Source organism: Lonchura striata, chromosome 5 (genome assembly GCF_050655825.1).
Source record: "Lonchura striata isolate lonStrDom1 chromosome 5, ASM5065582v1, whole genome shotgun sequence".
Taxonomy (NCBI): domain Eukaryota; kingdom Metazoa; phylum Chordata; class Aves; order Passeriformes; family Estrildidae; genus Lonchura; species Lonchura striata.
In genome coordinates, this window is record NC_140707.1 from 36,850,753 (window position 1) to 36,865,175 (window position 14,423).

At 43.4% G+C, this 14,423-nt stretch overlaps 1 protein-coding gene across 5 annotated transcripts in view; it reads right to left on the reverse strand.

Moving 5' to 3' along the window:
* Nucleotides 1-13,813, reverse strand: part of RPAP1 (RNA polymerase II associated protein 1) — a 40,166-nt gene extending 26,353 nt beyond the window's left edge. For 2 of the 5 annotated variants that reach the window (XM_085580281.1, XM_021533468.3), the window contains exons 1-7: nt 13,769-13,813; nt 10,563-10,787; nt 9,550-9,698; nt 8,930-9,022; nt 7,437-7,617; nt 4,534-4,710; nt 1,525-1,731 (exon numbers count right to left, since the gene is read on the reverse strand). In XM_085580281.1, the coding sequence (XP_085436407.1) occupies nt 1,525-1,731; nt 4,534-4,710; nt 7,437-7,617; nt 8,930-9,022; nt 9,550-9,698; nt 10,563-10,752 (997 nt within the window). In that variant the 5' untranslated portion in view covers nt 10,753-10,787; nt 13,769-13,813. Of the gene's footprint in view, nt 1-1,524; nt 1,732-4,533; nt 4,711-7,436; nt 7,618-8,929; nt 9,023-9,549; nt 9,699-10,562; nt 10,840-12,514 lie in introns of all 5 variants that reach the window. The other 3 variants (XM_021533467.3, XM_085580283.1, XM_085580282.1) reach the window with 3 other exon arrangements.
* Between the last annotated feature and the right edge of the window lie 610 nt (nt 13,814-14,423).

The following is a 14,423-nucleotide window of genomic DNA, read 5'->3' on the forward strand; positions in this document are numbered from 1 at the left end:
CATCTCCTATTGGCCAAGATGGGCTGCAGGCATAAACTAAGGTACTGGAAAGGCTTCCCTTGTTTTTTTAACTGTGTTTCAGCTCACCCTTTGTTGTTCCAAGTATCCTGGAAAAATCATCTTTTTTTTTTTCTTTTTTTTTTTTGTGCTCTCTTCTATAGGAGGCAAAAGATGTCAACACACAATGTTTTAAACACTGAGCTATTCCCAAGAGCATTACTATTATTACCATTATAGGCTGAACAACATGCTTCTATTGCTCCCAGGAGATGAAAAGATGTCACTTGACCTGGTGCTACTTGTGCACTCAGTTGTTCTGGGACTAAAAAGAACTATAAATAATCTCTTTGATTAAGATGGATTTGTGGAAAAGTAAAACTTGAGGATAAACTGCAAAAGGACTGTTCAGTCAAGTGCCCTACTCAAAAAGACACCAAGCTTTACTTCTCCTGAATACACACACACAGATATACACTGACAGACTCATAGCTCTCAGCATGAAAATGGTAAATGCTTGTTATCTCTTGCAAACATCAAGCTGAAATCCCAAAGTGATTCAGAGACTTCTTTAGTCACTCTGCAGGTTACACTGGAACACAAAGAATGCATTAGAAGAGAGGATCAAGAGATGGAGAAAGGCAAAACTTTACATGAAATTGTGGGACAAGTATGTTAGCAACAAAAGTGTGAGGAAAATGTCAACGGGAGCTTAAAAATCACAACAGAGAAAATGAAATTGCTATAGAGAAAAAGCAGCAAGGAAAGCAACAATAAGAGCAGAAGCCTAAATGGAAAACTCTTCCTTTCTCAGCTATGAGAATATATGTGGTTGTTCTCGCTACTGGAGATAAAGCATCTTTCTCCTCATACAGGCACATATTGAGCATTAAAGGGTTCTGGTTCTGTCATAAGAGGCAATAGCCCTGTAGCACTCCACAAAAAGCAGGACATTCTACACCTTAATACTTCTCCCTCCATCCAAAGCACAAAGAAAAGAGCCCTATCCTGTGAAAATCACTGGGTGCCTTCTGAGATGCAAGACACAGAATGGGGCCATCAGGAGCCATGTCACACTAAGACAACATGCTCTATATGAGCAATTTCCCTAAAGTGAGAGCAGTGGTCACCTCTGTGCTATCCTGTGAACAAATCATTAACCCTTACCTACCCAGCATTCTCTTGAGCCCAGTACCAGTTAAATCCAGCTGAATCTCACTACTACACTCTTCTGTATCCTTGTTCACATGACTGAACACAAGAGCAATGATGCCTAGTTTAAAACACATTTTCCCTTCAGAGGTCTTAGAACAAATTTCAAAATGAACAGGTCACTTCCATTACATACTGTACCACCTTTCCAATCTGTGGAGCCCATCTAGAGATGTCTTTTTTTAAACCTAAAACACATATTTTTTTAATATAAGGATAAAATTCAGATTTGTATCACTAGGAAGTAGATTGATGTAAACACCATACAAATCTTTTATTTTTCAGAAAATTAACAATATGCACTTTGTTTCTTACCCATGATTTCTACCTTCATACTTTCTTCCTTCCTTTCATGTTCTTCCAGACTTGACTCCTGCATGGAAAGAGATGATCTTACACCATGCTGAGCCACAGGCAGAGATTCCACAAACTCCTCCAGTCTGTTCAGTTCCATTTTTAATTCCTTTTTCGGGCCTTCATTGTTACCACGTTGTGATTTTAAGAAAGCAACTAAACTGGGATCTGCAAGTATTGACAAAGAGACAGACAGAGATGTGAAAGAAAGTCTCAAAATACTTATAGGCCTATAGCTCCTACTATTTATGTTTCAGCCTTTTCTACGTGTCCTCTTTCTCTTACCAGCTGGCACTTGTCTTCAAACTGAGGCACTCCACTGCTTTATGACTTCTTAGACACATAAGGTGGGAGTAACTGACTGGTGAGGAGACACCAGAGAAAGAACTGACAAATGTCTTTCAGGGTAAAGCAACCACAAAAAAATTATTTTCCCAGCTTACAAATAAAGATAATTGCTTCTTTTCCCCTCACTGCCATTCAGATGTGACATCTAAACATGACTATCAACTGTGGAGAGAATTCTGGTCTGTGGTCCCTGCCTGTGGACTACACAGTGACATCAATCTGAACACTAGAAGAATACACACAACAGACCCCACAAAAGTAATTACCTGATCTTTATTGAATTGCAGTAGAACTGCAAGTCACAGCTCAGATATTATGTTCCAAGGTGATCTTTGTTTGTCCTGAACTAACTCCCCATTCCAATTATGGTCTGACAACACCCAGAAAAAAGACACAGCCATTCTCTTCATGCTTTGAAGAGAAACATTTGGGAGGTAGATGTGTTTTGAAGGATAGATTATGTTCATATGGCTCTACGACCATCATTTTACTTTCAGATCTGCTACAGATATCCCACATCATTTTGGATGGAGTGCACATTCTCTGAACAGTCTTCTTTAGAAGATGGTGCTGAGATGCTTATGCCAGAGGTGAACAGTGAGAGTATTGTGCATTGTGCCTCAACAAGGTACAGAAATACTCCAGTAAGCAGTGTCAGAGATATATAAAGTAGAACATAACACCTATAGTGCTTATTTATTCTTTGGAGGACAAAGGACTAGCAGTTGAGAAATGCTCTGTACCGGAGATAAGTCATCTGAAAAATGACTCCTATGTCTCTGGAACAACTATCCCACACTTACGATTGCTGCACGTTCTCCTCAATGATGCAGTTTAAACCGTCCTTGGTGAAGGACAGGCATTCAGCCAGTCTCATTAAAGTATTCCTTTTTTTCTGAATGCAGGCAAGAACTCTCACTTTCTTACACTTCACTGTACACAGAAGACTGTATTCATAATTTCATCATTTCACACAGTGACAAAAAAGCCACTGATGTCAGTCTGTGCACAGTATGTCAGAAACTAAGTCTACTTCTGTCCAGGGTCTCCATTAATAAAATCAGCACGGTACCAACAACAAGACACTGCCCGGCACAGAACTACATACTCATTCCATACTTCACACCACAAAGTATCATCTGCTTCATAACTAAGAAGTTAATTCAGGGACTGGACAGCACTTAACATGCACAAATTATTCACACTCCCGAAAATGGAGAAAAAGTCTCCTTAATTCACAGCTCTGTACCTGTACAGTTCCTAAATCTATCTGTAAGTCAGCAATTTAGTTCAGGAGTGTTTCATCACACAGATATTCTGGGAATTCCAAAATTACTCCCAGTTTCTTTAAGGCCTCAAAAGACTAAAGTATCTACTATTGTAATCTACAAAGCATATAGAAAAGACATTGCTTCAGAAAATCTTGTTCAAAAATACTTACAGTACATCCCATCCTTTTTAAACTCTTTAAGTATTCACTTCACTAATATCCCAAAGGACAGAGTGGTGGGGACAAGGAGCAAAAATCACAAATCACTCACAAGAAGCAAGTATGTAATCAGGGTATTTTTCACACTCGTGCCATTGTTATAAGCAGTGAAACCAAATAAAATACTCAGGTATCTGAATGAAGGATGGAGTACCTAAACAATCTGGCTGCAATTATTTTGTGTAGTTCCTTTGCCACCTTTCCAGTTATACCCATGTTGCCTGCAATGAAGTCAAGATAATTAATATGATCTTGAAGTTGAACCCACAAGAGACTTCACAGCTAAAATGCCGCTCACATCTAAATTCGATGCTAGAAGACCTGAAATCATGAGAATTTTAAAAATTCTTGTCTGCCACCTACATCTGTACATCTGCTCTTCCTGAGCACATAAATTCATCAAACCAATGCCAACAAGTGTTGCAGTGACCCAGATCACATGAAGTCTTATCAAACACACCACATTCAGTGTTCTCCTCTACCTTGTCATCAGCTGCCAGTGATAGGCATTCTCAGAATACCACTGTGGACAGGGCTCCAAACCAGAGATAGATCAGACCCCTTCTATGCCTGTATCCAACAGCCTGATAATTAAAACACTTTTTCTAAAAGTCAAGGCTAATTTCAAGTTTTTCTGCTCTACAAGTATAGGTTTGAACTGAAATCTCCCACATGCCCATATGTTCTCCCTATATGGGTACTGACAGTTCTGGCCCGAGTTTGAGGTATTCTGGAGGGGAAGACCAAGGGCTCTTTCTCACCTTAGCATTGCTATGACACTGCCTCTTATCAGCTTCAAAAAAATACATTTTAGGACCTTAAACATTTATGTGCAACCATGTATTCAGAGTGCAAGCCAATAAAGTGCAAGGATTGTCTTAACCCACAGCAGAGGGGTGACAGGAAAGACTTAAGCCAAACCAACCCTCACTGAAAAATAAACGCTCTAATTTCATCACACTTAGTTCTTAGTCGTAAGCCAGTGACATGACATGGAAGCAAGATTATCCAAATATGGAAGGAGCAGGAACTCCAAATTCCCATTGTTGACCCATAAATTCGCTAAGACTTCAGGACACCTACACATTCAATGAATTGCCTCAACTCTAGAGCTGACCCTGGGAAGCACATACCCAGCTGAGCCAGAAGCCTCGCCTGCTCCTGCAGGATCTCCTCCTCAGACATGGACTGCAGCTTCTCCAAGTTCTCTTTGTGAATAGCTTGAGCTTCCTGCTTACTCTTTTGGCTTCCAAGACCCTCTCCCGTTATGAGACAAGGATGCTGAGAGGTCCAAAAGTCATCATCTTTATCTGTAAGAAGCAGCAGAAAAAACAGTTAGTGATCTGTGTCTATAGCATCATGAATAAATCTCAACTCTGTCATTAACAGGCTTGCATAATTTCTCCTTTTGTTGTTTTGTTTTTCTTTACCTTGGTAGTAAAGTTAGCATAGGAGTAAAGAAGTTTAGTTTAGCTTCAAACAAAACTAAAACATTTGTGCTTTTATCCCATGTCACAACAAACATGTTGACATAATTTCCAGCTTGTTTCTTTGGGAGCTTGAGGAAGATGGCAAGGGAAAGGAATTATGTATCTTTAATGCAAAGCAACAGCACAAAAAGGTAAACTGCAGCATAATCCACAACTGATGCAACAGAGCATTCTTCCAACCTAGTGAATACTAGATTCTTTCCCTGCCCAGGAATGCCTGAACCCACATTCGTATGTCAGCTGAACCATGACCTAGTAAATATCTGCTAAGCAACACAGAAACTTATTTGAGGTAAACCAGCTTCCAGAGTGATACAGGATCAATTCTCAACACAGGCATGTTTGCTTCTAACAACGTCCTGTACTCACCTTCAAGGGTTAAACATATTAGCAGTTACAGCAAGGGACATTCTTCCTACTCTAAACAAAACTGAGTCACCTTTATCACCCAATCTAAATCCATTTTAAATGTTCATTTCATTTAACCATAGCACCACATAACATGTTCCTCTGGTCAGTGTGAGACCCTCCAGCTCTCCTGTAACCCACTATACAAGGACCTGACTTTGCAACTTTACTGCTTATGTTTTATTCATATGCTCCATATATTGACTTGGACCATCCCTATGCCCCTAAACTATCCAGCCCTGAAAGCATCAAACCCCTGTTCAAACAGCAGCAATGACTCTCAACATAACACCAGAACATTTGATGTCATTGCCACAGTTGTTTTGCAAGGTGACCTGGCAAAAGTTTCAGTAAGCTTCCCTGTTGGAAAGCCATCCCTACACTTCCCACCACCAGCAATTAAACTAAGGGTTGCAACAGACAAATACATTGCTACTACAAGAAATAAAGCTCCCCCTCCCTGTTGGAATTTGTGGTATTTATGATTCTGAGATTGTAAAAAGTTTCTGTTTTTCTGCCCCGTTGCTAAAGAAGAAGTTATAATTTGTTTGTGCTGGTTTTTAAGATTGTTTATTTTTGCTTATTTATAACATGTTTTGCTGCCCTGCCGCAGGTTTGTCTTGCAGGGCAGCGTGTGGGGCTCTGCCCCTTAGTGGGAAGTTATAAACATTATATATTAGAAATTATGTGTGTTATATTTATTATAATGTGCTAATATTTATAATTTATGTTGAACAGTGTGTCTTTAGTCTAAACTAATAGAAAAATGCTAACACTACAGTGAAACATGGAGGGCATGAAGAAGGAGAAAAAGGATAAACCACACCCAATTTCCTCCATCTTGTCCCTTTTGAACCCCTAATCTAGAAACTTAAAATTTTACTTTTGCACTTGTGCTGCACTTAATTACTACTCATATTAAACACTTAGAGCTTGTAATTCATCCTGTAAGATTGAAAACTCTTTTCCATGGACAGAGATCAGAGGCAGTGTCTCTCAGGGCTCTGTACAGGGGGGTTCCTGACCCCCTGCCAGGGTCCCAGGCCCTCCATGGCAGCCAGAGGGAAGCCCTGGATTCCCACACCTCCCTCTCTTGCTTCTGGTGATCCTGCCACAACAGTCTGGCTGAAGAGGCCAAGCCATTTTGTAATCTCTCTGTCATGTTATTACATTTTAGAACAGTTAATGTTCAAGAGGATGACAGCTATAAGGCTGCTCTATTTCCCTTTCAGCTTTCTCAGACAGAATTATACATGTCCAATTATAATAGGACATACAGTAAGCACATTAGAGTGACCTAGACTATGGATTTCTGCACACACAGCACAGCACACCTGCAGTTCTCTTACCAATTATTTAACAGGGGGCAGGGATGACACAAACCTTAGCCAAATGGTGATAATCTTCAAATTATATCTGCCCTCTATTTCAGTGCAAAAAATAGTGTGTCAGGGAAAAAGCCAGACTCAGAGTGGTCCTAAGCAAACTGGACTGCCTCAGACAACACAAATTTTAAAAAGCCTGGAGATGCTGGTTACAGTTGAACTGACTTCATCTTTCCTTGTCACGTTGCTGTCAGACAAGTGCTGGAGGTGGCACTGACTCATCAGCACTGCTTCACAGCATTCCTTATGGAGCAAAGCCACAGTCTCATGGCAGCAGATCTGGTGATAGAAAACTGAGCTTTCAAACATTTCAGTAGGAGTGAGAACCCACATCACAGTGGTCTCAAATGCTTTCAACACAGAACCACCCTCTTCCTAAAATTGTGGAAATCAGTGAAGAAGCAAGAAAAACTTCACATATAACAAAGAGAAAGGAGAAGGAGGAGAAGAATCTTGAAAAACAAATCTACTTCCCTGTGTGAAGTGAAAAGGAAACCAGTGAGAAAGCTAACCCAATTTTTAGAATGTATCTCAGAATTTTCTCCTTAGAATTTTTAGTTTGCATCTGAGACCATTTCAAATCCTTGCCACAATACAGACATTCCAACTGACCTTGAAATTCCTAAACTGAGGACAACAATGCTCCAACAATGCTACAATGCTACCAACAATAAAAATATGGTGCACTGACATTATGGTTACTAAGGCTATGCAAATATGGTCAGCTGGATAAGAAGAACCCTCTCCACTTACCATCCCTGCCGCTGGGGAGAGGCACCTCTCCCAGGGATCCCACAGGATCCAAGGCATCCGGAGCAGGTGATCTTACTTCCACGGACTCGGCAGCAGAGGGAGTCGTCACCACCTTTTCAGCAGCTCTTTTCGCTGCCATCTTCTGAGCAAAGATACTTTTTTTTCCAGATCCCAGCTGCACCTGCAAAGGGGGAAGCTACATATTCATTTTTCTCTCCAGAGTCTCCCTGCACACCTGCCACTAATAAATTTATAGATCTGATCCTCAGATCAGACTTTGGGACATGATACAGGGAGGCTTCTGGCAGTCACTTGCCCTTTTCTGTACATGTGTGACTCTTTTTAAACACATAGCTTACTGCTGTGACAGAGAGACAAAGACATGGATGATTTGGCACCTAGAGAAGGAAGATGATTAATTATAAGTGAATTCAAGCAAAGAAAATACACCGAAAATATCACCGAACACAATAGTTACAGCTTTCCTGCTGTTTGGAAGCTCTGCATAGCTGAATACCTTGGATTTCTGAGTATAAATGGAGTTGTACTTCACTGTGCTCACTACATGCTTGGAACAGGCTTCTTAAAAGGTGATTAGAGAGCAGCAGGGTGAAGAGATTTACACAGTAAGAAGTGGGCAAGTAGTGCTAAAATAATCCTGGCTAAATTACCATGTTGCTTGCCTAGGTAATGGACGGGCATGGCTCTCAACAGCCCTGCACAGGGGATGCACAGGAAATCCAAGGAGACTAAGCAAAAAATGTCCCCAGTCCAGAGAAGAAGCTTAAAAGGCAGTTTGAACATTTGGTAGCTGCTTTGAGTGTTTCTGCAACAGGCAAACAAAACTGGTAGTTTAAAAAGTATTATTCTTGTCTTTCAAAAAAGCTGTCCTTCAAAATAAGCTACCTCCTCAAAGCAACCACAGCTGTCAATCACATATTAACTCCCAGCATCTGACTCCCACTCAGCTAGCAGTCCTTGCTACAACAGCAACAACTGATAATAGCAACCATGTCTTACAGTTTTACAACCTCAGAAAATAATTATGTCAAAATCAAAAAAGCTGCAAAAGATAACTTGACCAACCATACTCAAATGTTATGCCAGGAGAAACCAGGTGGAACTTCAATTAAGAACCTGGTGGACAAATTAAAAGAGATTGCTCCCCAGAAAAAAACAAGCAGAACAGGATCAATTCCATTACAGCACTGCAGATTTGATCCTCCTTAGTGAAGTTAGCCAAAGACGGGTAAACCAAGAAGATTCCAATGTTACTTAACTTCAGGGTAGGGAGTAGCTACTTGATGGCAGCTTGGTAGAAGAACTTCTTCACTCAGGCGGCAATGCCACAGATATGTTGAGCAAGCTCATAATCTCCAGCATACTGAGTTGGTTATTTTGAGCCCTACCAAGCCCCACTAAGCATTAGGATATAATGGAAGAAAGTTTAATTGTTAATGAAGGTAGCATAAAACATCTGCTTCTAACCTTACCTCACTTTTTATCTCAGAGCGGTGAAATGCCCTTGGGAATGGGTCTCCTGTGGGGACTGGCATGGTCACTGCTACTGCACTGGTGTCTCGTTCCTGAAGAAAAAAATTCAAACCCTGTAAAACCATTGCAACAGCCAGACATGTTTGTCTGAGAGCAGGCTCAAAATCTCTCAGCTCTGCAGCTCACATTGCCGTCAGGCTCAGAATACCTTGTGCTTATTTAGAGACAAAGTGAGGCTATTTTCCAAAAGACTGGGATGCCAAACTCCACACATCACTCAAAGAATCAGATAAAGGAAAACCAAGGCCAGGGCAAAGCAAGGAGAACATCCCCAGTAGAGTCCAGAAACTCACCCAAATCCACACTACAGCACATGCCTGCATGCAATCAGTGTTACCTGTAGGCAGTCAGGGCTGGAAGGCAGATCTGAAACTGTATTTAACTGAGAGCAAAAATACACCCAAAGAGCTTTTTTCTTTCAAGGTGCTCCCGGACCTGGTCTACAGTGCTGCTTCATTACATTGTAGAAATAAAAAGCAGCCACAGAGCCCTTCATTCCTACTTAGTTCAGAGTATTCAAATAAGCAAACACTAGATCATCACATAAAGACAGACATACAATAATTTTGCTGAAGACTGCTGTAATGTGTCGATCATGACTCTCCAATCTTTCCTCTGGATCTTCATCCTCAAAGTGGACACTAGCACTTTTGATCTTGGACTTTTTTGGAGGAGCTGGAGTTAGAGGTGGGAGAGAATCAGGAAGACCTGAGGAGGGGAAGCAATAATAATAAAAGCAGTCAAGTTATTGCTGTATAACCACTGTGCAACAGGTACCACACCAATGCCTCCTAATAGCACCTTTTATTCCTCTGATGAGAAATATAAGATGATTAAGAGTCCCCTGTCTCTAACTTGAAGTGTGTAGTGGAGAGAAACATGCTTGAAGATTCTATTTATGTATTGGCACAAAGTCTTTCCAAAGAGCTCCATAAGCAGGAAAGGGTACTGAGATCTTACTGCAAGAATTAAGGGAAGAAGTAAGGCTGTACAGAACCAAATACTGTCCTTGTAGGTTGTGTTGAGGCATAAAAGAGCACATTTCCGCTGCGAGCTGTTAAAAGTGAGGGATTTGTATGATAATGAACAAATTCCTTTCCACCTGCTATAAACAGATGATTTCCTCTGTCTGGAACAAAGTACTGCAAGATTTATATTGCTGCTTTTAAAAAAGCACCCTGTGCTTCTGAGATGAAGCACACGACAAAAGCATTACAGCTACTATTGAAAGAGAAAACAAAAACAAGCCAGATCTACTGGCTGAAAACTGGAGCTGCTAGGAGAGGTAAATCTCAAAGACACCGAATCTGGGTAGTTGGCAAAATAAGCAGTGAGAGTCCAAACAGTACAAATTACAGAAAAGACCTCTTGCTGGCAAGGTATCACAGACAGCTGATAAATGTGGACTAAAGCAGCAAAGGTGGTTCCACTGGATGCTAGTAACATTGGACAAGCCAATTTCCAAGGCAAAGGAATAAATAATACTGCAAGAAGGGCACAAATGCAAGGGAAAAGCAACACTGGGTTGAGAGACCGAGAATCTTAGTAATTCAAAGAAACAAACAAATTTACCATCCAACATGACTACATCTTTGCTGTCCTGTAGCGGGGGTCTCTCAGCATCTGTGTTCTGTTCCTTCCCTTTCCTCTTGTCTGCTTTCTTCACAATCTTCACTGCAGGTGAAGCTCTGGCTGCCAGGAACTGGTTCTGAAAGTGCAGCAGGTCTGCCTCGGACTCCCCAGGCTTTGGTCTCGAAAGCATCCTGCCTTCTTGCTCTTGCAGCCCAGCCACACGTGCTTTTCACATAGGACACGAACACATGGAAAATGAGGAACACAGCCAGATTTCCTGGAGATAGGATGGGGACAGCAAGGGAAAACTACTCATTTTTCTTACATTTCTGCACAGACTACAGAGCCCCTACTTCAGGATCTTCCAAACACAAATACTTAAATGGGACTCCCACACGAATGAAACCCTGTTCTTTACTGTTGAACAAAAGACTACTTGACAAGTCTGCACAAGGTCCAACAGCCAGCTAGGAGCAGAATGGCATCCAGCCACCAAAATGACAGACAAAAAGTGCATCACTGCCAGATGCCAACAACATGGCCTGGGATTTGCAAAGTCAGAGTAACAATTTGCCCAAGACAACAGACTTGAGTTGCTCAATTATCAGTGCCAACCAAGAATCTCAGAGGCACAGTATCAGATAAACCGCGTGCTCCAGCATATCATCTTCTCCAGATCCCAGCATTAATATCCCTGGCAGGATGCAAGAGACTGTCCACACAAAGCTGGACAATGCACTCCCTGACTCTGTTTGCTCTCCTTCTCACTCACATTTCCCAAGTGAAAAATGTCTTTCTTCCTCATATAGACCTCCTCTTCTCATTCTCTTCCACTGGCCCCTTATTGGCAGAAGCTCTGCTATTTCAAACCATCTCCATTCACTGCCCAGGCCAATTTGGGGTTGAAAACAAAGGGTGAGATTTATACAGAGTTTTTTACACTGCACACATGACAACTCACCAGGAAGGCAACTACTCCACCTCTCATCTACCAGGCATGAAAATACTGGTGACTCTTGCTCCCCACTTCTGATTCCTAGAGCCTGTGACCAGCAATCCGTTTCTCACAGGCAGCAAGTAAACTGTTTGCAAATATATTTCACTGTACTCCTAGTAAAAGCACACACCTACTTGCTGTTTATTTATGGAGCTTGCTGCCACAACGGGGCTCCCACAGACAGACTTCACTTGCTTGGACCCTCTTTGATATCCATCAGGAGCAGAACACGCATCCCAAGCCAAGCATTCCCTGCCCTGTCATCACAGGCTTCAAAGCCCAAAAGAGGAGGATGCCTCCTTTAACAGGCACAAAACACACACTTGGAAGCAAACCGTGCTGCTAAGCTTTCTGCAAGAAGCCTCCTCCACACAGAGCTCTACATAAACTTGTCCAAGTCTCTCCCTACCAAAACTTAAGGAAGAAATACAGCGCGTCTTCAAACTGCCTTTGTTTCACTGGAAAACTGTCAGCACAAGAAGATGGCCAAGCAGCCATTGTTAATGAGGCTGGATGTTCTTCCAGAAATCCTTTCCTCAAAGACTTTGCTTCAATACACGTGGGACCTGCAGACAGAATGAATGCAGGGAAAACTCTTTGCTTTCTTCTCGGGCACCTTTTCCCAGGTCCCATGGAAGCCATTGCAGCACATCAGCAACACTCCCCTGGCCATCAGGAGTCCTCATTCCTACCCAGCAGAGCTCAGAGAAAGCACACAGGACAACTAACAAGCTCCTGAGGATCAACACTAACCCCAGCAGCCTGGTTACCTCCAGCCTTGCAACTGGCTGCTTACACCATCTGTTTGCCCAGAGAGACACCAGCCAGCCAGTGTAAGCAACACACTGAGCTACTGTCCTAGAACACAGCTAAGGGATCAAAACTGCTCAAGGACTATGAGCACCTCTGCGCTCCACTACATAGTGATTGCTGTGTGGACACACTATCATCTTACTTGATAAAATCCAACACTGGTAGGCTTTTTAATTTCTTCTGGTTCATCAGCATTTACAGTGCATTTTTCTTCCTCGGCAGCAGAGCCCAACACGCAAAGGCAGACAGTAACATCTGTGATGATGTTACTGTGTCAAAAGACATAGTCAAGAGAAAATTTGTGTATGTTGAAGTGAAAAAAATCATCTCTGACTGCTACCATAATTTGTGAATCCTGGGGAAGGCCTTTTTACCCATTCTCAAGTCTACAGCTTTGCATTATTTTCAAAAAGTTATCAGACTTGGGTGGAAGAGGCATACAAGGTCCTGCTGTCACAATTAGTGCCTCAAATTAACCTCTTTCTTCAGACCTTGTTGGTTGTGGCAAGAATTTAAAAGGAGAAGAAGAGAGTCAAATCTCAAGTCTCTCCTGGGCAGCCCAGTAGCCAGTGGAAAAGTACAATTTCCCCACTTGAGATCAGCAGGCAATGAAAGCCTCACTCTGGATTACTGGCTCCTTTGCAAAATGGCGATATGCATTCTCTGCTCTGTCACAAAAATGCTTTCTGCACACAATGCTATAATGGCCAACAGTCTTCTTGACACTTTTACTTGCTACAGAGAAGGCAGACACTGGAAAGACACTCACAGATGAAAAACCCCAGCCACAAGAGTCAACAGCTGCAAGAAATTCTCTTCAGAGAGGTTCCACATCTCATGCTGGTCACAAAAGACTCAGTAGCTGTGACTGCCTGTGGGGCACACATTGTGTGCATGCTCACAGCACCTTGCCAACAGAAACACTTCTGTCCCAGTTTGTCTCGAGAGTGTCTACAATGAATAGAAACCAGGACAGCGCAAAATAAAATGAAAAACAACAAACTGCTATTAACACACTTTAGAGCTGATGGTTCCAGCGTTCCCACCGCGTTCACAGCACTCATGGACTTTCAAAAACTACTCTGAATCAAGTCTCAGCCGACGGAGACTCGGCCTGGCAAGGCCTCTCTGATGGGGGAAGGGAGGGAAAGCGAGCGGGAGTGAGGCACACAGCGGCACAGACCCCGCAGCATCTCCCTGCACGGCGGCCACAGCCACTGCACCGGGGGCCGCGCGGCGCCCGTAGCCGCGCTCCTCCTTACACCAGGGTACCGGCGAAGTGCTGGGCCCCAGCTGGCTACACCGAGTGAGGCCAGGCCGGCCGTGCCCTGCCCCGCCTCGGGGCTCCCGCGGGCAGGAGAGGCCGCGCTCCCGCCACAGCCCGGCCACCACTCACCTGCGCGGCAGCGCCGCTCCGCCGCCACTTCCGCCCTCCTCCGCCACCGCTTCCGCCCGGCCGCAGGCACTTCCGCCCGGCCGCAGGCACTTACTTCCGCCCGGCGCGGCCCCGCCGCTCCCGGCGGGCCCCGGAGCCGCGGCTGTGGGCTCGGCCTGCGCTTGTGCGGCCCGAGGCACCGCCCGGCGTTATCCCGGCTCCGGACACCGCCACTGCATCCACAGCGATGTCCGCACACGCTTGTGCGGCCCGAGGCACCGCCCGGCGTTATCCCGGCTCCGGACACCGCCACTGCATCCACAGCGATGTCCGCACACGCACAAACGCGTTCATGTGCCTTGTCCTTATCGGAGGCGTGGCCGGGCCCGAGACTGGAGTGTTTTGGGAGAGCAGATGCATAAAGCTCTGTGAACATGGCTGTAATTTATTATTCATGACCGGTTGCTTGTAATACGTGCCAAGCTGTATTAGAAACTATAAGAGAACTGTCGGAACTTGCAGAAGATTTGATTTTAATGTTGGTTATTGATTTTAGTACTTGGTCAACTTTCAGCTTTCTTTACAGAATGTGTCATTTTTGGAAGGCACCACAGTTGGTCATCTGGTCCAACCTCCCTGCTCAAGCAGGGTTATCATAGAGCACAGGGCACAGGAT